Source organism: Cydia fagiglandana, chromosome 15, assembly GCF_963556715.1.
Source record: "Cydia fagiglandana chromosome 15, ilCydFagi1.1, whole genome shotgun sequence".
Taxonomy (NCBI): Eukaryota; Metazoa; Arthropoda; class Insecta; order Lepidoptera; family Tortricidae; genus Cydia; species Cydia fagiglandana.
In genome coordinates, this window is record NC_085946.1 from 18,081,484 (window position 1) to 18,106,293 (window position 24,810).

The 24,810-nt window shown below is 37.7% G+C and overlaps 2 protein-coding genes and 1 long non-coding RNA gene across 4 annotated transcripts in view; 1 reads left to right on the forward strand and 2 right to left on the reverse strand.

Moving 5' to 3' along the window:
- LOC134671494 (uncharacterized) overlaps window positions 1–18,983 on the reverse strand; it is a 43,220-nt gene extending 24,237 nt beyond the window's left edge. Inside the window, exon 1 of the mRNA XM_063529361.1 lies at window positions 18,882–18,983. Coding sequence (XP_063385431.1) covers window positions 18,882–18,892 — 11 coding nt within the window. The 5' untranslated portion in view covers window positions 18,893–18,983. The remainder of the gene's footprint in view (window positions 1–18,881) is intronic.
- LOC134671137 (uncharacterized) lies at window positions 1,222–9,672 on the forward strand. 2 transcript variants are annotated; one of them, XR_010099190.1, is made up of 5 exons: window positions 1,222–1,243; window positions 1,362–1,633; window positions 1,721–1,910; window positions 2,364–2,465; window positions 8,569–9,672. It is a non-coding gene; the product is annotated as an uncharacterized LOC134671137 (long non-coding RNA). The 2 variants fall into 2 exon arrangements; XR_010099189.1 differs by having other exon boundaries at window positions 1,362–1,910.
- A 4,163-nt stretch (window positions 18,984–23,146) lies between the features above and the next one.
- On the reverse strand, window positions 23,147–23,857 carry LOC134671620 (uncharacterized). The gene has a single exon (XM_063529479.1). It carries the CDS (start codon window positions 23,855–23,857, stop codon window positions 23,147–23,149), a length of 711 nt encoding a protein of 236 aa, XP_063385549.1.
- Window positions 23,858–24,810: the final 953 nt, after the last annotated feature.

The following is a 24,810-nucleotide window of genomic DNA, read 5'->3' on the forward strand; positions in this document are numbered from 1 at the left end:
GAAATAGGCGTGATTATATGTATTATATGTACGTATGTATGTATGTATTTCAATTATTGCGGAACACATATCTTAGTAGGTATTTATGTATTTTAATTAAATATAGACTTTCCCTTGGTTCCCTGCTGGGGCGTGACGATAAAATTGTGATCTGATAACCACAATAAATAATAAAAGCGTTTTTGTTCATTTTAGATACCGTCAAACCTTTGAAGTAAAATTAAAATTGTAAGAAATGTCGATAGTTTATCGATATGACTTTATCGACATGGCTACAGCACGGTGGTGTTAAATTGTTAATCGTACACTAAACAAAAGTGGCAACAGTGACAGCTCGCTGAGACACCGTCTCTATATACATATTATAAGTCTATGCAAATTGACTTACATTATAACATCATGTTATTAACATGCACGGATAATCGTGTTTTCAATTGACAGTCTTGACATTGACAAGCATCGCGTAAGTGTAAGTGCGTAAGTACCAAGGGCCCAACGCTTTCTGTTCTCTTTCACGGCGCAGCAACTAGTATCATTTCTCTCTCCTCGCTCTTTTAAAAATGCCGTTTGTCAAAAAAGGACAACCATACTGTTGACAAGGTGGACTTCAAATCAAGTGTTGCCTTTCTTGATGCGCCCAAGCTGTGTATGTGTGCGTAAAAGCGTATATGTGTGCTCTTTTAGAGATGTGAAAAGTCGATTTTAATCATGTTATATATCGATAAACGTTACACAGCGGAACGAAATAGCGATTAATTGAAGCTTCAGTATCTTCGTTAAACATAAACAAAAATTGAAGCTTCAATATCTTCGTTAAACATAAACATAATTGAAATGCTATTGGATAATGAATATAGGAAGCGCTGGTGGCCTAGCGGTGAGAGCGTGCGACTTGCAATCTGGAGGTCGCGGGTTCAAACCCCGGCTCGTACCAATGAGTTCTTCGGAACTTATGTACGAAATATCATTTGATATTTACCAGTCGCTTTTCGGTGAAGGAAAACATCGTGAGGAAACCGGACTAATCCCAATAAGGCCTAGTTTACCCTCTGGGTTGGAAGGTCAGATGGCAGTCGCTTTCGTAAAAACTAGTGCCTACGTCAAATCATGGGATTAGTTGTCAAGCGGACCCCAGGCTCTCATGAGCCGTGGCGAAATGCTGGGATAACGCGAGGAAGAAGAAGAATGGATAATGAATATATTATAATATAATTCAATTATTGCGGAACACCTATTTTAGGAGGTATTTATGTATTTTAATTAAATATCTGAACTTTCCCTTGGTTCCCTGCTGGGGCGTGACTATAAAATTGTGATCTGATAACCACAATAAAGAATAAATACGTTTTTGGTCATTTTAGGTATCGTTAAGCCTATGAAGTAAAATTAAAATTGCAAGAAATGTCGATAGTTTATCGATATGACTTTATCGACATGGCTACAGCAAGGTAGGCCTCATTGTTAATCGTACACTAAACAAAAGTGGCAACAGTGACAGCTCGCTGAGACACCGTCTCTATATATTATGTCTATGGTAAGTACCAATAAACAAACAACAAGTAGTGAAAATACAAACTAAGTTAAAGAAAAATACTGATTTGCTGTGAAAATTGAAGGAAATTCCACCCAAAATGTAAGTTTCTCAAATTTATTCATAGATAAATTTATAATTCGTTTGATCATTAACTAGTTTTGTCATCATGAATATGTTTAATTTCAGTTGATGCTTCGTCGCAAAAGAAAATGCTAGCGAAATATATCACTCAGCATCCCCTGTCCGTCTACAGGGAGATCCATGAGCCTCTCGGAATCCAGAGATACAAAATGCAATGCTGCACAGTGCACACAAGTTCTAAGAGAGCATGCATAATCATGCTCGTAGGTACAGATCAGTGCAGGGATGGAAGTTAGTAAGTACTATGCTATAATACTAGATTAAGAACAAACATTCAGATATCTAAAATTCATTATAAACTTTCTTATTTAAAATACACAGCATTACAAGTACAGTAGAATCCGCATGTTTCGACATCGAAGGGAATTGACAAACACGTCATACCAAGTCGTTGTCACATAAACCATAGTTGATCAACTTCTTATTTTTGTTACGTTTTCCAAATTCATCTCAAATTATTTTGTAAGAATCAAATTCCTTTTGTTATTTTTTGTTTTATTAACTTTGAGTAAAGAAACAGTGGTAACTCCATAGGCTCTTTCTTTACTTATACCTACTCTATGCTGAGAATTGAAACTAAAACAACTTACTCTCCAAACCGTCACTGCGAGGAGGGATAGAAGTGGGGACACCGACAAAAAACAAATGTGTCATTATACATAATTATTCATTATATTTTTATTGTCAGACTTATCGTGACTCGAGCTGCAAAGTAAGAAAATCAATGTGGCACCAAACCAGGCTCGGCCAGTGAAGGAAAATGGATCCAGAAGAATTAAGGATTTAAGATGTGAGTACACCTTTCCTAAACTAAAATCATGAAAAGTTTATTGTGTCTTTTAACCCGTGGAGCGCCCTACTGTCACATGTGTGCTGGTAACTAGTATAGGAGTTCCATACTATGGTAATTTTGGGGCGCTCCATGGGTTAATATTATTGACACTTATTATCTACTAGCTGTGCCCGCGGCTCCGCCCGCGTGGAATTCGGTTTGTGTCAGTAAGCTACTAAATATATAAAAAATAGTAAATTACATTACGCTGTATTTTTTTATTCAAAGAATTATACCATTTTATAATTTCCTGCATGATAATTTCTTAAAAGAATTCTATCTTATTGTTTCATACTTTTTAGAGCGCGATTTGTAGTAGTCCGACTACGCCCGACTCTTTTAGTATGAGAAATTCGAAGTCGCCTAGCTTTGGACCGCTTGCAGTGCGCCACATACGTCGGGCAATTCCCGATTCTTTTAGTATGAGGGCGCTGAAGGAGCCCGGCTTTGGAAAGCGTACAGCTTGCCACGTGCGTCGGGCGTAGCCCGACGCTTTGAGTATGAGGGTGCCTTCGGCGCCCAACTTTGGCAAGCGTACAGCGTGTCACGTACGTCGGTCTACGCCCAATTCCTTTAGTATGAGAGCGCCGAAGACGCCCAGCTTTGAAACGCGTACGTTACGCCCGACGTTCTGAGTATGAGGGCGCCGGAGGCGCCCGTCTTTGGAATACGTACAGCGTGTCACGTACGTCGGTCTACGCCTGACTTTTAGTATGAGGGTGCCGTAGGCACCCGGCTTTGGAAGGCGTACAGCGCGCCACGTACGTCGGGCTACTCCCGACGCTTCGAGTATGACGGCTTTGGAACGCGTACAGTGTGTCACGTGCGTCGGTCTACGCCCGACTCTTTGAGTATGAGGGCGCCCGGCTTTGGTAACCATACAGCGTGTCACGTAGGTCTCTTTTAGTATGAGAAAGTCGAAGTCGCCTGGCTTTGGACCGCGTGCAGCGCGCCACGTTGTCGGGCTACGCCAGATTCTTTTAGTATGAGGGCGCCGAAGGCGCCCGGCTTTGGAACGCGTACAGCGCGGCACGTACGTCGGGTTAAGTCCGAAGCAGTGCCGGATTAAGATATTTTGATGCCCTAAGCATTTCTAGACCATGGTGCCCCCTCTCCCTAGGGTCATTAAGAGTACTTTTTTTTTTGGTAAATTGAGTGAAGTTCATTGCCGCATTACAGCTCAGAATGGAAATCAGTCACATCATTTTATCACGAAAATTGACAGTGCCGCAGCAGTAATGTTGCAACAGAGTACCTAATGCTGCTGCAGTCGCCACCCGAATGTCACCTCTATCATATCTTAGTTTAGAATGTAATTGAAAACGCGAGCGAAGCGAGCGCGAAAATTTTTCGATATAAAAACGCAATGTGATAGACAGTTGTACATTTTTATTTTTAGTATGGAAATCAGTCACATCATTTTATGACGAAAATTGACAGTACCGCAACAGTAACGTTGCAACAGAGTAATGCTGCTGCAGTCGCCACCCGAATGTCACCTTTATCATACCTTAGAAAGTTATTAAAAACGCGAGCGAAGCGAGCGCGAAAATTTTTCGATATAAAAAACGCAATTTTACTTTTAGTCCCAACCAGGCGCGAATCCAGGATTTTATACAAAGAAGGGATGGGACAGTTTTCTATCAGCCTAGCTTCGCATAGGGCTCGATATTTAAGGGTTTCAGCGAGGTTGTTTTCATGCATAAAAGATGCAAGAAAGCGGAGCTTGGAATTGACCAAGTGAATTGAATTGGCGAAGTGTGAGCAAGGCAGTAGGCCCAGCTGCGAAAGAGGAAAGCTGGATTTGGATCCACGTTCAAGTGTACAATTAAGGCAGAAGATCAACTTTGCCGTAAAGCAGAAGGCCTCGCATAAGACCTAACGCCGAACCGCAAAAGAGTGGGTTGAAATCGGATCTATGCATGTAATCACGACTCTTCTACTGCTACCAATTGTTTTCCAAAGAATTACACGCCATTATTTTTGCAAATTTGCTTTTGGACAGCTAAAAAAAAATCGTGTGGTAAAAAACGATGTGTCTGTCCCTAATTTTAAAATTTGTTCTATTTTTTCAACCCGGCTGTGGTAATCGTACGGCGTGTCACGTACGTCGGGCTAAGGTTAAGGCATTCAGAAGTTATAAGGTGTAATAAAAAACTCACATAAGTAAATAAATATATACCTATATACAAACACGAACGCCGAAAACACAATACACTCTCTCTCTCTCTTTTTTTTTGGGTAGTCGTGAAAAAGATGGCACTGTGCAATGAGGGGTAATTAATTTACTGTCGTTTAATTTTGTTGTATATTATTAAATCGACATAATTATTCAATTTAATTTGTTGATGTCCGTAATACCCCCTCATCTAAACTTAGAGTTAATTTGGCAAAAACCTTCCTCGGTGGCTATTCATGTCACTACGTATTAAATTCAGCGCCATCTGTTGGTTTACCAGGGTACTCAATAGTGGTAGCACATATTTGTAAAAAGTTTGCCCCTCCTTCCTAAGTAGCGTCATAAGATTCAGGGGCAAACTTAAATCAAGCGAGTGCTGTGGCTACCCCCTCTTTTAAGGGTTAAATTTTTATAGCCTATAACCTGGCCGGAGATTTTCTCGACAGATTAGTAAAGTTTGCATCAAAATCCGTTCAGCCGTTTTCACGTGATGCGCGTTCAAATAAACAGACAAACAGATAAACAGATAAACAGACAAACAGATAAACAGACAAAAATTCTAAAAACTGTTGGAACGTGTTCTGTTATCGATTCTAAGTATCCCCAGCCAACTTTTTTTCAAATATCTTCCATGTACAGACTTTCGACCGTCTTCAGCTTTATTATATGTATAGATTTCTTGTCATTCTATCTATTATGTTCTGCTAAGTGACAAAAGTTTGTTAAAAACCTGTTCTATCACTACTATAATTGCAGGAAGTTGTTATGGCAACAATGATGTGTAAAAGTTGATCCAAATTTAGATTAATTACCTAACTAGAAACTGCTAAACTGTAAACTTTACATACATTTATTCACACTGCATAAAAAGTGCATAAAGATTCTAACAAATATTAAAATATTTGAAACCCGTACACCTCACTTTAAAAACTTAATTTTTTTTTTTACCCTGTTTGTATATTCTAAAAGCTGGTTTTGTAGCAAGAACAAAAATTTATTGACAAAGAAAAAGACACACTTTATGACAAAGAAAAATACACACTTTATGACAAAGATAAAATATTATTAATAAGTATTTAGTTTTTATGCCCATCCCGGATGTGAAATGCATTCCTCCCGCTCACTTAAACTTTCAGTCCTTCATCTTCATAACGGTTTTATGTCTGATTGTTTTGCCGTTCAGGCAACCTATCTATAGCATGCACTCCCTCTACCTAAAAGACAAGCCCCAAGAAAATTTGTTGTTTGAGTAGTCATGTACTCGTACAATATTCTTACTTATAACATGTAATGGCTCCTCTACACGATGGGCCAGCGCCGGCCATTTCAAGGGACGCAGCCATGCAGCAATATCACTTGCTCCCTCTAACGCATAAATGCGTCCCTTGGAGTGGCCGGCGTTGACCCATCGTGTAGAGGAGCCATAATATAGGAATACTATAGATGGTCAAGCAAGTCTTGTCAGTAGAAAAAGGTGCGAATTTCAAATTTTCTATGAGACGCTATCTCTTCGCGCCTACATTTTTCAAATTTGCCGCCTTTTTCTACTGACAAGATCTACTTGACCAAGTATAGGAACAGTTAAATATGTTAGCACTAAAGCTGGCCATATACATTTCACAGCTAGGTTTGACCCACTTCCCGATTTCCGTTTGAGCTTAAATTTTGCATACATAACAAATATAGCAATATGTAAATTGGATGACAATTGCAATATTATGATGACATGGAGCTGATCCGTTGATGGAGACATGAGGTGGCCATGGGAACACTGATAAAACAATGCAAACTATTTGTGCTTGGTGTTGTTAGAATTGACTCATGGCGTATTATAGTCAGACCGTAAAAAGTCTGCAGCGATTTTGATAGCCCACATACTGCAAGTGTCATTTTTAACTTCAAATTTCTATGAAATTATGACGTATAGGTACATAACACTTACACTGCGTGGGCTATCAAATCCGCTGCAGACTTTGTTTGGTGTGACTCTTAGTAGGAGATCCCACATATATGGTCGACCTTCACTTCACCAATCTGTCTGACGGATGAAACTATGAAAATATGAAAGAAAATATGTTCCCGAACATTAGTAAATAGGGTTGCCTAAAGAAATATGGTCAAGGCTATTTTTAATAATTTTTTGATAAAATATTTTTTTCGGCAAATTTCACCGATTTGTCTGATGAACGAAACAAGTTTCAATGGAAAGTATACAACTTGTACATCATAAATCATGTAGGTTGCCTATCTTTTTCCGGTCACTATTATGTGGTTGCCGTGTTTAAAGAGGTGATTTTATATCGATAATTGCACTCATCTGTCTGACGCTTGAATTATACATCAAAATGATGGTAATTTTATTACAAATACAATGGTATAGGGTTGCCTGCGAAAATCCGGTCACAAATAAGGGTTGCCAGGCTTTTAATTAAAATAAGAAGGGAAGACTTTAAATAAGAAGAAGAATAAGTTCCTAAAGAATAAGTTCCTGTTTGATACTCCTCGTCCCGGCTGTGAGCTGCGTACATCTCGTGTTCTCAAACTCTCAATTCCTGCTCACCGCACTGGGTTCACGACTAACTCCTTTGCTGTCCAGGCGAGTCGTCTCTGGAATTCACTCCCTCTCAATATTAGACAAGCCCCGAGCAAGTTAGCTTTCAAGCGGTTGCTACATAAGTATCTGCTGAAACAAGAGTTCGAGTAGTGTCCATCATTATATATTATATATTATGAGTATGTATGAAATATGTAGTAGTATATTAATTATATATATTCTAGTATATTAATTATATATATTCTAGTATATTTATTTGTGTATTCTATATGTAGTTTATCAGAATTATTAGTTGTTCGTTGCTCAGTTGTTTTCCAATGTTCTAATAAATGCCTCTGTTCTCCTTGCACCATTTTTACATGTCTCTGTTTGGCCCGATGGTTGACTGGTAGAGAATGCCATTAGGCATTAAGTTCGCCATTTGTACATTATTTTTATGTTTTGTGCAATAAAGTTTAAATAAATAAATAAGACTTTTAGCAATAACTCATAAACGACTTAACTGATCAAGTTTGTTTTAATTTTATTTGATTGAATTTGTGATTTTTTTCATATTTTTTGGTACATTGAAACATGTTTCGTTCGTCAGACAAATCGGTGAAATTTTCCGAAAAAAATATTTTTTTCAAAAATATATTAAAATTAACCTTGACCATATTTCTTTAGGCAACCCTATTATTTATGTTCGGGAACATATTTTCTTTCATATTTTCATAGTTTCATCCGTCAGACAGATTGGTGAAGGTCGACCATATGGGGGATCTCCTACTATCTAGTTGCCTATTGAAAGAAAAGTACAGTCAGCGATAAAAGCTTGTATCAAAATTGATATTTTTGGCAAAAACTTATTTATATTGTTAGGGCTTGGGAGTAGAAGCTGGTTTCTTTACTGCTGGAAGCTGGAATTTTTTTTGTGTGTATACCTGACTATGGGAGGAGGTATTTATGATTTTAGCAGCTTATGTATGTGTGTGGTTATGTTTGTGTCGTATACCCTAGCGTAGTATCTGAATAACTGAGACAAATTTTGATAAATAAGGTTTTATTTGGTTTGTTTTTATGGCGAGGTGGTACATAACTACACTTAATACATAATACTATTTTAATAACGGATAAGTAGTCACTACAACAAAATTCAATTTATTTTCAATCGATAATTTGGACAACTGTAACAAAAAATCCCCCTGACTTAAAACCGAGAGCTTTCTAAAAGTGAATTGTCACTTTATTATTGAATTTCTCATAATTTGCCAATGAACCGCTTTAAGTAAAGCGCCACTAACTATACAACATATGACCTCATCTAATCTAATTTGTTTCTGTTTCAGTCATAACATATTGGAGGCTTGAAAGTGCACATACCCATACATTGGACGTTAAGCTCAACGAGACCATGCGTCGCATCTCAGGCACTATCCGATCTGCAGCCGCCACGTGCTGCTGTCATTGAGTCACATTGCCCCTTCTCACATCCGACGACTCCAGGCGTTGAAGAGGGAGGCTGAGAAGATCACGAATAACCCCCGCAATGCCTGTCCACGAAGAATTCTGCCGCCCAACCCCTCGGCATCTGAAATCCCGGAATCCTGGGAGCCTGAGCAGCTTTAATATTTCGGATAGGTAGAAAGCGGAATGGTCTGCTATATCTGACCTGACTGAAAAACCAAAAGGTTTCACCTTCCTCGGAAAATCTGGTGCCGCCTGAACGGGCTGAGAACCGGACATGGCCGCTGCAATTCAGCCACACACAAATGGAGATAGACGGCTTTCCCACTTTGCGAATGCGGAGAGGAAAAGCAGACCACTTAGCATATGTTCCAACGCTGCCCACTCCACTCATACCCTGCTGAGGACCTGAAGACCGTGACACCTGGCTTTGGTTGCTTGACTTGGCAACCTCAAGGCTACACTCTGAATCTCCTCTCTTTATATAATTGCTATATGGGTAAATAAATAAATAAATAATATATAGCTATCGAACGAGAAGGCTTATGGCTTCAGCCAAGAAAAGTTCTCACATTCCGGCTGAGACACACCTCTCAGCAACTGGCATGTCCATGCATTTCGAATACCAAGTCAATAGTCAAAGTTTTTATTTGTTAAACTATTACAGTGGTGTATAAAAGGTTTTTTACAAACTTTAAAGTTGCAATGTATGTATCAAGTCCTGCAAGATAAATTAGACCCCACTTCCGTTTATTCGAAGGATTACTGACTTGAATTAGAATCGTTTGTCTTTATCTGGCATTTTGACTTACATGTATTTCTAAGAACGGGATAAAACATAATTTAACTAAATCGGGCCTGTAAAGTTTTATGAATAACTCGGGGTTTTATGAATAACGGGGTGTCTTTTTATAGTTTATTCCGCAATCATTAGTTTTTCTTATTTATAAACTAAAACTACCTAAAAAGTGAAAAACCTACAAATAAAAAATTGGCCCCAAGTCTGCCCCTGCCCCTGCCCCTCTGTGTAGGGTGCCCAGAAGGCTGGCGGCGTTACCGCGCTGAACGGCAACGCCAATGCGTTGGGCGAGGTAAGCTCCACCCTTCCGGTCACCCGTTGCATCTATTAAGGCGCATTAGGCGCTTGGCTAACTCTTTATAAACGCTGTGCGCGCCTTGACCCCACGGCCCAAGCGTCTCCAAACCAAACGGCTCAAGGTTTAGGTGGTTTTAGTTTAGTATGTTTAGTTATTAGTTTAATTTCTTTATTAATATTATAATTATATATTAGTTTTTAATTCGTTTTATGTTTAGATTATGTGTTATTCTATCTGTTTATAAACTGAAATAGATGTCATACACTAAAGATATGTAAAGTGATCAAGTCCCACCGGTGGCGGCACGCAGATAGTCAAAAATTCTTTAATGTTATCGTTATCGTTGAAAGGCTAACCTTTGCCTTTGACCGACTCTAAGGGCGAGCAGTACTTTTTTTTACCTAACTGCGTCAGGAGGGTAATGTTAAATAGGCTATATAAATTTTGAAAATGACGCCTCAAATTGAAAAAATAGGGGGAAGGGTGGGGTCTTACCCTTACCATAGTAATATGGATTTAAAATGAAAGCTAGCGAGAAGACCATTCCAAAAATATATAAAAATATTTTGGCAATAGTTGTTTTATTTACCCATTTATAATATTCTGTCTAGCACAGAGGCGACATTAACTTATCTATAGAGTTTAGTAAACAAAAAAAAACTTGACAACACCACGGGTGACGAGAATTGTCCTTGTTGTACCTAAATGGAATGTAACATAGTTTTTTAACATTCAACATTAGTTATTGGCGTATTGAGTCTGACCGCAGTTATAGTCACTGAAGTAGACTTATTAGCATAAATGCCTGCGCAAATCGGCGGAGCGCTTTTGTGTTTCACTCGGGGGCAAATTTTGTTTAACCCTAGTTCTTTGAAACCCTCGCAACGCTCAAGATTAGCACGAGCGGTTAAACAACAACTTTGCCCCCTTGTAAAACAAATAACTATTTATTACCTATGCTTTCATTGTACTATACTGCATATGACAGTCGGATTTTACATTTAGAAGCTATAAAAGTGACAAATTTTATACGCATAAGGCTAAAATTAAAAATAAGAATAAATGACACCTACACTGAAGCATGCGGGGAATGCTGTTCTGTGTGAAAATTGTCCGTCTTGAATGTTTACTAGTCTCTACTTGTATAGAAATAATATAGGTACCTAAATTAGGTATTTGTGCGATAGTAAAACATAGTAATAGGCGAAATATGTATTTATTAAGCGCCGGTTTTGTGCATGATGCTTAGAAACACTTAGGAGCGCCATTCCTAATTTCTCCCTTGATCCACGAGAAGTTTTCTGGAAGAAAAAGAAGGAAATAAGTCAAAGTAGGTTCATGTGGCAGCCATGGAGGAAATATTTTCACATGAGTGCAGTCTAGTGCACCCAAGATACTAAATAATCGCCGGGAATAATATCCATTGGTTGTTATGTATACAATGCAGCACATTAGAACTGGGTGCCTTATATAAACCTAATAAGTATTGCATTCCCAGATTATATATCCCAGAGATAACTACTTATCATACATAACTATCAAACAAAAGGTAGGCACATATCTCAATACACAATACAGCCGCACTCAAACTTATTCAAAAAAATTAAAGTTACTAAGACAGTCCTTGTGGAAGGTCACAGTTTTTTATGTCTAATACTTACCTTCTGTTTACAGCATCTACAAACTGCTCGAGATAGGTTCAGGCTTACCGTAGTGTGGACAATCTAGTCAGTGGTACTCCAATGGACAAGCCATGATCTTGACTAGTCCCGCGTTGGTAGTTGCCATCAGCTAGCAGGTGTAACTGCTACACACCAGCAGCTACTGCTGCTGCTGGTGGTGTAGGTGTGCTGCTGGTGTAGTGTATACTGTTAGAACCTAAAACAAATAAGTACCTACTTACAGTACCGGTCAATAATATATCACCTCCATGCTTTTACGGTAGGTACTTATAACTTTTTTATATTTGTGAGTGACTTCCACAGCTTTAGGTAGTTTAGTAGTATTCCTTGTCTTGCGATGAGAAAAGTTAGTCTCATGTAATGATTTTTTCATAGAGGTTTTTTGTTTTAATGTATGGTCAACTTCATTATTTTTAAAGAGCTTTTTTTAGTAATATTCTGAGTCTCTTATTGTAGTTCATAGTATTTCAGTATTTATAATATGTTATCTTATACCTTTAAACATGCAATTATTGTTTATTTATTTATATGTATATATATATATATATATATATATATATAGTAACAGCACCAGTCATGGGACATTTAAGAGGGAATTTGGAGTATTTGTGATATTTCCCTAATACATGTGAATGGTCTACCGCTTAGCGTATTGAAAGATGAAAGTCCTACCCGTCTTTCATGTTTCAGGCGTGTTGTATCAAAGATACTGCAATGAGTTTCCACATACTTAACAAATTAAAACTATGCTATTTTTCTCCAGTCATGGACACCAAAGCTCCAGTAATGGGCCCCCCAGTAATGGACACTGCTCTATCAGTATAAAATATTGAAATAGGTCATCAGATCTGGTCCATGTTATCATAATATTGCATTATCATCCGATTTGCATATTTAATTACGAATACAAAATTTCAACTCAATCGGAAAACGGGAAAGTGGCTCAAACTCGGCTACCAAGATTTGACCCACACTAAAAAACGATATTAATTTATCCGAAGTCCGAGCATACCTCCTGGTTGACATATTTCGTAACTACATTTTACTTCTGTATTGTTTAAACATGAAATAATGGCATGGCAAGCATCATTATGTAAATTTCCCATTATAGGAGGTATGCAGTTTTACAGCTCCTATAATGGGATTGGGCCAAATACCACTATTTTTTTTACATCTGTGGACTCACAACATAGTATGTTGTATACCTTATCTCATGGTAAATGCAATTAACAAAACAGATTTTAGTTTTCATCAAGTATTAATTAATTAAAATTTAATAAATTAACTCACCTCTCTTAGCGAAGTTGTTAAGAATTCGTAGTGGTATTTTTTTTCAGTGACACGACCACTTTTGGGTTGACGCCAATTTCTTAAAAAACAACCAAATTTAATAAAAATTCAAACTGAAACAGCTCTAGGACTCTTATTTATGATAATATATAGGCAGTGTTTATAAACTACTTTTAGACACTTATTTTACAGGATTTGTGGTTTTTTGTCCCATTACTGGTTCCACGCCCATCATAGGGTACACTACTATATATATATATTTCGGGGATATCGGACACGGCTCTAACGATTTCGATGAAATTTGCCATATGGGGGTTTTCGGGGGCGAAAAACCAATCTAGCTAGGTTTCATCTCTGGAAAAACACGCATTTTTTAGTTTTTATATGTTTTCCGAGCAAATCTCTGTCTCTCAGATATTATTTATATAAAATGACTAGTAACATATGAAATCTACAAACTAACCTACTACAAGTTGATACAAAAACACACAAAGGTGATATGTTATTATATATGTTATTATTATAGATTGTAAAACAAATATCTGAACATACTAACTTTTACTTTTAATAATGAGGCACCTCTAGTATTGAAGAGTTTAGTAGCATTGTCATTGAGACATCTGTTTTACATAGAATCAATAATTATTTCAAATATAATAGGTCTATGCATAGAATACATATTAACTTTACGAGAAACACTGCAATTTATAGCTTTACCTTTTGAGGTGTTTTGGTAGGTAACCCATCACCGTTTTGAGGCTCGGCGTTAAGTTCGTAGCTAAATGCACTGCACACTTCTTACGCACTCTGTAAATACGCCGAAACTCTTTGTCCGGCATATCAAAAGGGTTGTAAGCGTTTCTTAATGCTATTTACGAGATTTTTCGAGGCTCTTTATCTTCAACGGCAGCCGCGAGTAGGAATAATAAAATTTGACTTCCCTGCAAAGAAAATATTGACAATATTATATACAGCGGAACATTGGAACTAATAACTCTCAATATAATCATAGAAAAACTGATATTTACCTGTATTTTATACCTTAAAATATGATTATTCACTATTTTTGCTTTCACGGCAAGGCTTATCGTGACCTAAGAAGAACGTAGTTAAAATTATCTAAGTTGAACTGTCAAAATGGGACAAGCTGTCAAATTATCCACATGTTAACCAACGACCATGTTATGCAAATTGTCTTCTATCATCTACCGCTGTCAAATGTAGATAACGCCATATATCGTCTGCAACCATAGTAAGGATGATAAATTCGAGGGTGACTGGCGTTTTATCAACATAATTATCACCGTATCGCGTGATAGATACAGCCTTGCTAAGCCCGCAGGACTCCGTTATTTTAGTCTCCATTAGGAGTTTCACTTCACTTAACATGTTGCCTTTCGTTAAGAATTGTAAGTAACAATATACATAAATAGATGTACTAATAGTATTAATGTAATAATTTATGTAATTTAATATTTCTTATAATGTTGTACATACATGATTGCAATGAACATACACTTACACATAGTATTAATATAATGTCAATTCAATGTTAATACTTCGATTTTTCCAGGATGTATTATGTTTTCCGAATGGTCAGTTGTATCTTTTCTAATGGACAGTAATTTATAAACAGAGGCTTCTACAGCCGTTGTTATAACAAATGCCATTCGATCTGTCGGCGGCCGATTGTAAGATCAGAGGGGGCTACCGCGAAAACCGAAATTCGCAAATTGCGGGGATCTTTTTCTTTTACTTCAATGAAGGCGTAATTACAGTGACAGAGAAAAATGCCTGCAATTTGCGAACTTCGATGTTCGCGGTTATAGGCCAGGCAGTATTATATGATCTGTGGCCAGGCAGATCGAAATGTTCCTGTGTAATGTTTTGACGATAGTCACATTAAACCAATATATAGGTAGGAACCTTTAGGTTCCTAGTTAGGTTGCTTCAAATGCCCGTAGGGCAAACTGCCTAGAAATAGGAGCCCCTCGTACCGGGGCTCCGTCGACTCAGGGAACGCTCATAGATTTTCACGTTTCACGATATATCTAAATAGGAATTTCACGATATGCCTGATCTTACGATCGGCCGCCGACAGATCGATCAAATGCCCCAATATATCACAAATCGCATGCATCGTATTATAAGTATATATTGTATAATATTGGAAATATTGCTGACGTTTGTTGAGGTCATGAATTTTGTTACATGTGACTGAAAAATAATTCATTTAATATTTTTTTCCTTTAATATAAATTTTCGAATATCGCTCGCAGACGTATCGACTCGCATGTTTAAAAAATGGATAAAGAATGCCTTAAGGCATTAAGTCCGCCTTGATAAGTGCAATGAAGTAAATAAATATCTAAGCTTAAAATGACTCAAGCTTTGACGTAATTTCACGGCCTGTATAGTAAACACCCCTATAATGGGCGTGGCACCAATAATGAGACCTATAACACAATTCCTGTGAAATAAGTACGTAGGTAGAGTCTGGCTAGCCAAATTTTGTTGACTGATATTTCCTTGTGGTATCACCAATTGTCTATGATTTTTAAAAAAGCTAAAAGTCTGTTGTCAATTTATGTCATCCATTCAAATTGTTCGCGGTATATAAGCGGTTTATTTGAAAGAATATTAATAATGACTATACCGAGTGAGGTCCGGAACCTATTATTTAAACTCGCAAACAATTACGGTAATGTACGCAGTCGCCAAGAAGCGTTATATAAAGAAAAACTGCAATGTTTACAAGTCGTAAGCAATTTAGTAGGTTGGTGCTCTAATATTTTGATACTTTAAGTAGGTACTAGTTCTAAAATTTGCCTATAAGTTTGATTAAGTACGTAAATTTATTAATGCCTGAATCTCATAAACAGGACAAGTGTGTAAAGAAACGGTTAAATTAGAAATTCTGGAAAATATCAACAAAATCAAAACATTGGAACGTAAGGAGTTATTTACTGAAAACCAATATTTAGAAGAAATCTGTGGAGTGACTGGTCAGTAGTTAAAGTTGATATAAAAATATAAAATAAACGTTAACGTTTCGAAACATGTCCAATGTCCATACAGTGTGGCTGTTAACGAGAATGCAGTTAGCATTCTCGTTGACAGGGAAGTTTTGGGGTTATACTGAGCATTTTTTACTATGGGACCAACCCAGGCATTGCGAAAAAAAATTTGGCTGTTTCATAATACTCGTATACATTTTGGCTGGTCCATTTTCTATGAGAGGGTAAGTTGCTCAGTATTAATCCTAAAACCTCCCTGGCACCGGGACTGCAGTTATTTTTTACCCACCGTGTACGTGTATATGAGCGGCCAACGTGTTGATGGAATCTTTAGGTATACCTACTTAACTTAACCATTGACCTAACCTAAAGTAACGTAACTTAATGGTCACATAGACAGACGTATGAAACTCGCAAAATGGAAATTACCACCATATTGATTGCAATTTTGCGAGTCTACCATTATTATTAAATTATATTATTGATTAAAGTTTTTTTCGTACAGGTTTTTGTGTTTCAACTTTGAAAAATATACTAAATGAAGGCAAACAAAACAATGGTGACTTTAGTACTCCGGGGCAAAAGCGGCCTCATCAAGCTACCAAATCAAACTTGGATAGCTTCGATGTTCAAGCCATCAAAAATAAAATTAATGAATATTATGTGGTCAGAAAACAAGTACCTACTCTCAGAACCCTTTTGGCTGATTTAAAAGAATCGATTAATTTTACTGGATGCAAAGAAACTTTACGTCAAATATTGTTGGCAAACGGTTTTGAATTTAAACAGAACAAGAATGAACGTTCAGAGCTAATTGAGCGGCACGATATTGCAGCTTGGCGGCATCATTTCTTGAGAACCATTGCTTTGAAACGTGCTGAAGGCAAACCGATAATATATCTGGACGAAACTTATGTTCACCAACATTACAAACCAAAAAAGTCTTGGCAGGGCCCGTCCACAACAGGTTTGATTGAAAAAATTTCTCAAGGAAAAAGATATATCATTGTGCATGCTGGTTCTGAAAGTGGCTTTGTGCCCAATGCATTGCTAGTATTCAGCACTAAATCGATCGCAGCTGACTATCATCATGACATGAATGCGGCAAACTTCAACAAATGGTTACGGGAAAAATTGGTGCCGAATTTGCACGAACCGAGTGTAGTCGTTTTAGACAATGCTAGTTACCACACTGTGCAAATTAATAAGCTGCCAAATCGACAATCCCGAAAAGCAGATTTGCAAAACTGGCTTATAGAGAAATCGATACCGTTTGGTGAACGTTGTACCAAAGAACAACTCTTGTGTTTGATTGGACAGCATAAAGAAGAGCCTATCTACGAAGCAGATGAGATACTCAGGACTCATGGGCACGAGGTTCTAAGACTGCCACCATATCACTGTTTCTTGAACCCCATAGAGCTGATTTGGAGTATCGCTAAGCGAAAAGTGGCCAGCAAAAATGTAGCCCAATCTGCGCAAGAGTTTGAAAGAACTATTAGAGATTGCTTCGAAAGCGTGACCCCTAACGATTGGAAAAAAATGACTGATCATGTTGTCCACATAGAAAATCAGTACATGCAAAAGGATAACATAACTGCTCACATGAAAAGATTTGTCATAAGCGTCGGTGATGACGAGTCTTCTAGCAGTTCTGATCAATATACAGGAGGGGACTCGGAGCCGGAGTATTTGCTGTCCGACTTTGATAACTACTTAGAAGCAGAATATTTAGAGTCCGATTTTAACTACAGCGAATAAGGCCCAATTGCACCAACCACATTTAACAGACTGATTAACGTCAAACAGCAGTGAAGTATGAAATTTCCCATACAAATACATTTAGTGAACGCTTTAACGGTGACAGACGGTTTGGTGCAACCGACCCTTAGTCATGGTTAGTTAAATGTGTAAATATTCATCTTAGTCAAAATTATTAATTGTAACTTAGACCCACTTGCACCATCCCACTAACTCGGAGTTAAGCGGTTAAACCGTTAACCTAGTGTCAAATTGTACTGAAAACCATGGCTCTCCAGGTTTAACCGGTTAATCCCGGGTTAGTGGAATGGTGCAAGTGGACCTTAGTAGTTTTAAATACCTATTCGCCGTCTGTCTTTTCTGTAAGCAAACCAAGCAAGCAAGAAAAATGCAAATGTAGTAAGACAAGTAAGTTGAACTTGACCTTGAGTTGAAATTTGGCATAGTATGTACTCGTACTTATTAAAATTTTTTGGTGATGGATTAATATTATGGTATTATCGAACTAGGTCTTATTTACACTACATTTCATTTTTCGCCTTGTGACAATGGTATATGGTGAGAAAGTGTAAGCATATGTGTTTATCGTTGACTGTACTTTACATAGTTGTAGAAATGATGTGAGCTGTCTTTGAGTGCACGTCTACGTATATTCAACTTACTTATATCCTTTAGGTACCTTACGTGTGCACAGAAAATCAAAAATATTTTCTAGTATCAAAACTATAATTCCTACTACACAAAGTGTGACCAGCCCAAGATTTTTTGAATTTCCCGCCAAACATTTGGGTAAAATTTCAGTAGCCAGACTCTATTGAACATCAGTTTTTGCATAGGCACCGATTTACCATAAACAAGAGTCATAGAGCTGCTTAAGTTTGACGTTTATTTTTTTTTCAAATTAAAAAACAAATAGGACATTCAACTTTTGACACGCGAAGCGACGTAAAATTCACAGGAATCAGTGAAATGTAAAAAAATATATACAAATCCTATCTTAATCCCACCTAACAATAGATACGATTCTATCAATAGATCTGATTCTAATTTATTTAAAATTAGTTGAGTTCACTACTACGCCTACCTCTTTAAGTGGCTCCACGTGTCGGCATATATTATGAACAGTTTAATGGTCTTACAATAGGTACAATTGTATTCATAAAGAATCATTTATAAACTTTGTTCCTGGTATCACAAACCTCCGTGAGGCCATGTTTTTGCTGAACTTTCTTATGAACGCGTGCGAAATAAAAATAAAGTAGCCTTGCACGATCCGCTTGAAAGCAACCAGTTCAAGTCAAAATTAAAAAAAAAACATCAAACAGGTACTTAATTAATCAACACTTACTCTGATTCCATCGTTAACCCTTCAAATATTGATTTTACTATTCGTAAATAACTAGTATATAAACAGTTGAAAAACTACACGTCTAATAGCAATGAGTAAAACCGATCAACTGACACATTTGGCCTTGTTGCAGTTGTTGATACTAAAATATTCGCAAACATTATTCGAGTATTACGGGGCGTAAGAGACAGCGCTATTATTGTTGTGTCTGTCTCTTCCACTCGATTTCGGCGAGTGGCGCCAAATGACATCATCAAGTGTCTGGTTCAGGGGAGATACAATGTTCAGAATACTATAAGTATTATTGTCGTAACAGCTATTGGAAAGGCAGTTTGAATTTGGAATTTATTGCTCGACAATACGGTGCATAATTAAATGATTTTTTAAAAGGCTGCAGACGGGGAATTATTCCTTAACGTGTAACGGTTTGTAGTATAAGCTCATAGGTTTTCCTCATTGCTCAGTATTCTTAGATTTCTTAGAATATGACCGATATTTCAATAGGCGCTCTCATACAATCGGGGAGCGTACGCCCATTAAATGACAAACTGAAATGTCATTCAAAGCCTGCGCAATTTTGGTATCGGGATCCCGAATGTCTAAAATTGGCTGACCATTTTATATGGTCATATACGTAACGAAGAAGGTTTCACATGGGACCAATATGATCTCGTGAAAAAAAAACAAGCCCTGGTTGCGCCTACTTCGGGCTCTCAAGGACCTCAAGGTCTTTAATTTTTTTTCGCGATATTTTAGTTACTTCCTTAGTTTAGTATTGACCTAATGGTTTATGACTTCAGAATCACGACCCCAATATCACCCAGTACGTTTATTTCAAGTAGAGTAAGAATACCATACTACTGTCTCGTTGTAATACGTAAATGGCTTGGTCATATCGTTTTAATGCTGAACGATTAACTAGAAGAGATCCCTGAAAGGGATAAGTTCGCCTTTGTACAAATGATGTGTGTTTTTCAAGTTTTATGTTTCTTTTTGTATTCTTTTCAATAAAGTGTTTTACTACTACTACAGTTGGAGCACAATTACCGGGTGGGGCGCACCGTAGGCACATCTTACAGAATGTCATAGTGATGGACAGTGTCCCAGTGGTTGCCACCTTCAATCTTAATTCCATGCAACAGGGCTGACAAACGGGTTATCACCTATTGGTAGTTATTATGCAATATTACTGGGTCATTACGAGTTTTCGAGTGATACGAATCGCGGCGGGTTCGTCTTAATAGTCTGTTTTTTCCTTGATCAATCTTATTTACTATTAAACTGCTACAAAGTAGATACTTTACTAAAAAAAAATTGAGCAGAATTTTATTAGTATTAGAGTTATCTCTGCCGCTGACCTTTTTGACCTGCTGATAATGTTATCTGTGTTTTTTAGCTATTTTACCGTGATTTGACTCTAAACCCACGAGATATGGTAGTTATTACGGAATAAATTTATTTTAAACTTTAACGGTCAGTATTCACAACGTCGCCAAAATGACTAGGTACAAGATTAGGTAAGTAAGGTTTACGAAACCTTACTTACCCCCTGGCCTTTTCGTGATTTTTCTATAGGTAGTATATTGATACTAATAGCTAGTATTTTCCGTGAAACAGAATTTTAATAAATATAAATTGTTGTTAAAAATTACATTATTTACTATTTAGCAGCGAATTTTCGTTGTGAAGCGAATTTTACTTTCGTTTCGGTTCAAATTACATCACATCTTCAAACGCTAAAAATATATTGCAGGCTAAAAATAAGGCTGTTGTATTCATAACTTCCTATTCCACCGGTAAACCCCCTATTACTGGCAAATAAAAGTAAAAGTCTAACGGCTCGCCGACATTATGACGCAGAGGAATTCATGGAGGCCGATTAAGATTAATAACTTGTTATGATTGTGAAGTGGTTTTGATACGATCTTGCCGATCGACTTCTTCATTTCTCATGCACCAATCACCGATAGTGATCTAGACTGTATCATAATAAGATCAAAACTGTAACATATTGTTAAATCTGAATCATGCTCGTTTATGGGCCCAGACTGGCGGCCCGATTCCAACTTTAAGATACGTCAGTTAATAGATCTAGAAAAGATATGGACTAGTAAATATGTCAGTGTTAAATGTGACGTTTCTTCAAACAAAAACATCACTTTTGACACTGACACATCTAATCCATATCGTTTCGAGATCTATTAATTGATGTATCTTAAAGTTCGAATAGGGCAGTGGGTCTCTCAAGATTTCCCCGGTGACATCTGTCTTACCTTACTTACTCTTCTGGCGCAGCGACCCAAAGTGTGTCTTGGCCTCCAACACGACTGCTCGCCGTCGCCACTGATCCCGGTCCTGTGCCGTTTCTCGCCAGTCTTCAACCCGGAGCTCGCGCAGATCAGCATCCACCACATCCGCCCATGGATACCGAAATAGGTCGGCCGGGCGGCGTGCTGTCGGTTTTCCCTCACAACTCATAAGCTCTTAGGGGCTACCGCGAAAACCGAAATTCGCAAATTGCGGGGATCTTTCTCTTTTACTCCAATGAAGGCGTAATTAGAGTGACAGAGAAAAATGCCCGCAATTCGCGAACTTCGATTTTCGCGGTTATAGCCCTTTTCACCGCTCGATCGCCTCTCATTCGCTCTACATGGCCGAGTCACCGAAGCCTTTGTCACACGTCACACCAATGATGTTTAGCGTGAACTTTTATCAATATCAGTGTAAGTTTTGATTTAGGTCACATTCTGGTGATGAACTTATAACGCATTGGTTACACGACCCCTAAGATCATCCAAAAAACTCAAAAAAACTGATCCGACGACTGTTGCATTTCGAAAAGTTATGGACAGTAGGAATTTTATGTAGGATCTACATAAAATTATACACATTATTTTTGGTGAAAAATTTGCCTTTTGCACATATGCATATGCTTACATTATACATATTTTGCTGCTGTGTACCTATGTGCGATGAAATCGCATACATACATATGTACAGTCGTACATATTTAACGGCAGGTGGTGATCACACTGACGCCCCATCCAGACCCGCATTGTGACAACTGACCGGTCCTGTCAACGAAGCTTGACGGCATTGAAACTGCAGATACCAATTTTTATTATTTTAAGACGAAACAGGAGCTGAGTTTTAAATATTTTAGTTAAATATACCTGTCTCGCTAATGGAAGGACAAGGCGAAAAATCCTGCGTAAAAATCTAAAAAATCGAGGTTTCGTACTCGACTGTTTCCTCCTCCAAAAATTAACCCATCGTAACCAAATTTGGAAATCTAGATGATTATGAAATTATCTGTGTCGGACCGTTTTGCTTTTTTGGCTAATTGATATCAGTTTTGAATACTACGCCTCTCATTGCGGCATAGTCAATGAGGGCATTTTAGCCATTTTTAAGGGCTCTAGCGCCTTAAAAAACAAAAATATCAAAAAAGCAAAACGATCCGACAGAGATATTGACAATATTAATCTGTGTTGAAAAAATCATTGCTGTAGCATCAAAACCCACGGAGGAAACAGTCGAGTACGTTTGTATGAAGAAATGACCACTCCTGTTGGCTCTTAAGGTCAATACTTAAGCCAATAAACTTTACACAAGACATTAAAACTACAACCGTAACAAAAGGTTTTACTATGTAAAAAGGTGAACTAATCCTTATAATACATTTCTTCTATTAGGTAACCTGCATGTATTAATGTTCTGCAAAGATCGTTGAGTCTGATTAAAGCAGGTACCTATGTAATGCATAGTTAGAATAGTTGTACATTATTCGAAAACAAAATATACACTTTGGCAGTTTGGTATACGTAGAGATACTACTATGAATGTGATGGGATTGTAGAAATTAAAGTATACCCGCGGTTAAATAAAAAGTTTATAATAAAATAATTAATCTAAGTAATCTAACACATTACAATAACACGTACAGCGATATAAACATGGGTGATATTAAAAGAGGAGTGATACAAGATAAAAAAGAAATACTTAAAGTAACACATATGGTAAGAAACTCCAATGACAAGAGTAAAAATATTACAAACTAAAAATAATGAAGCAAAGCTAAACATAAATTATTAACATTCATAACATAGGGTAGCTTATATCGGTCCAGTGACGATAGATGATAAGAATCTAGTTCCTGATTTTCTGGGTACGATGAATATTCGTTGTGAGTGGGACGTTGTTGTTGGGCATTCATCTCCTCCCCTCCCTCTACTCCCGTTCGCGTTTCCTGATTTGCCGGCCCATTAATATGTGCAGGGTGGTAGACATTTATGAGCCTTACTGCCATATTTGCCATGGTACCAACACATACGTGTTGCCGAGTTATCCCTGGAGCGAGGTCGAGATCTTTGTCTCGAACGCGAGCGTGACCTGCCCCTGCGTCGCGCACTTATGTTGATGGACAAAGCTTTCAATTGTTGCTCTAAGGCGGCAATTTCACGTTGTAAGACTTTAACTGGATCTTCCGTTGTCGCGATAGTAGCCGTCTGAACCGTGTTGTCGGCTATTACATCCGCAACATAGGCTACCTTTTCCAGGGTCTGCTCTGGTTGCGTAGCTAGAGCTAGGATCATCTGCATGGGTCGCGGCAACCGCTCTATCCACAGCGTACGAAGCTCTGCATCTGGCACCGCAGAGCCAGCAAGAATTTTGAGATGCAGTAAAAACTGAGAGGGCTTGCGGTCACCCATCGCCTCTTGTGATAGTAACCTCTTAATGATTGCAGTTTTAAGCGTGACGTACTTATTATCTTCTGACGGGTTGAGCAGTATGTCTCGCATTTCTATGGCTTCGTGTGGTGGCAACGAACATACCACATGGTGGTATTTATTACTGTCGTCGACAACGCCGGCAGTGCTGAATATTGCCTCTATCAATGAGAACCACAGGGCAGGGTCACAAGGAATGAACGCGGGCAAATGAAGCATATTATAGTACGAATTATTGACAGCCATATTTAGAAGTACACCACAAAAGTCACTTCACACGATAAGTCCACTAAAAGCACTTCTACTCAAACAATACTGGCGTTTATAGAAATCACGTCAGGATCAATTTGACAGTTTGGTATAAAAGTGTCAGGATGGAAATTAAAGTTTACACATGGTCAATAAATATAACATAAAATAAAATACAGTCTATAGTAAAACAACTCAAGATCTAAACTAACACACAATTACAAATACGTAGGGAGCGATATGAAATCGAGCTCGACCTGTGACAATGGCTACAAGATAACTTGTCAAGTTGACGTCTAAGTAAGAACTAATCCCTCTCACAATCCCGATGGCCGGAGTTTACAGGTAGGGTTGGCTGAATAGCGGTACAGGACCCATAACGGTTTCCAAGATGGCAAATGGCTTAAGTGATCCCATTCTAGCTACATAATTACTTTATTACTTACCTAAAATTAACCTAACAATATTCGGGTACGGGCACAAAGAAAATAATACAATGTTTTTACAATGCTTATCCGTAAAAGTTGCCATAAGCAATATTACGGTAGGGCTCCGGTAGGGTAATAAAGTCATTAGCATTACTAAGACGGTGCACATAATACACATTGCGTATAACGGTATAAGCTTAAAATTTAATAGACGGCGTATTTAATTATTCACTTAATTATTAGTATGACTTAACTAACTAATATAGGACGCAGTGCCTACTGCCTACATGATTGTCACAATTTCGTGTCAAAGGATCTCAGTATATGAGTAAGGAGAATAATATAAAGAATATAATTTAGCTTGAACATTGATTTTCCAATTCAATCGCATGATTTCGTGAAAAAAAAACATAATATGTACTTAATTTATCGCAGCAACAATTATCGAACATTACAAACGCGAGGGATATTTCAAATAAATTCGCAATTATGCATCTGCATACAAACACAATTTTAAACAAA

Coding starts and splice junctions, on each gene's coding strand:
- LOC134671620 (XM_063529479.1), bottom strand. CDS start 23,857: ATGGCTGTCAATAATTCGTACTATAATATGCTTCATTTGCCCGCGTTC.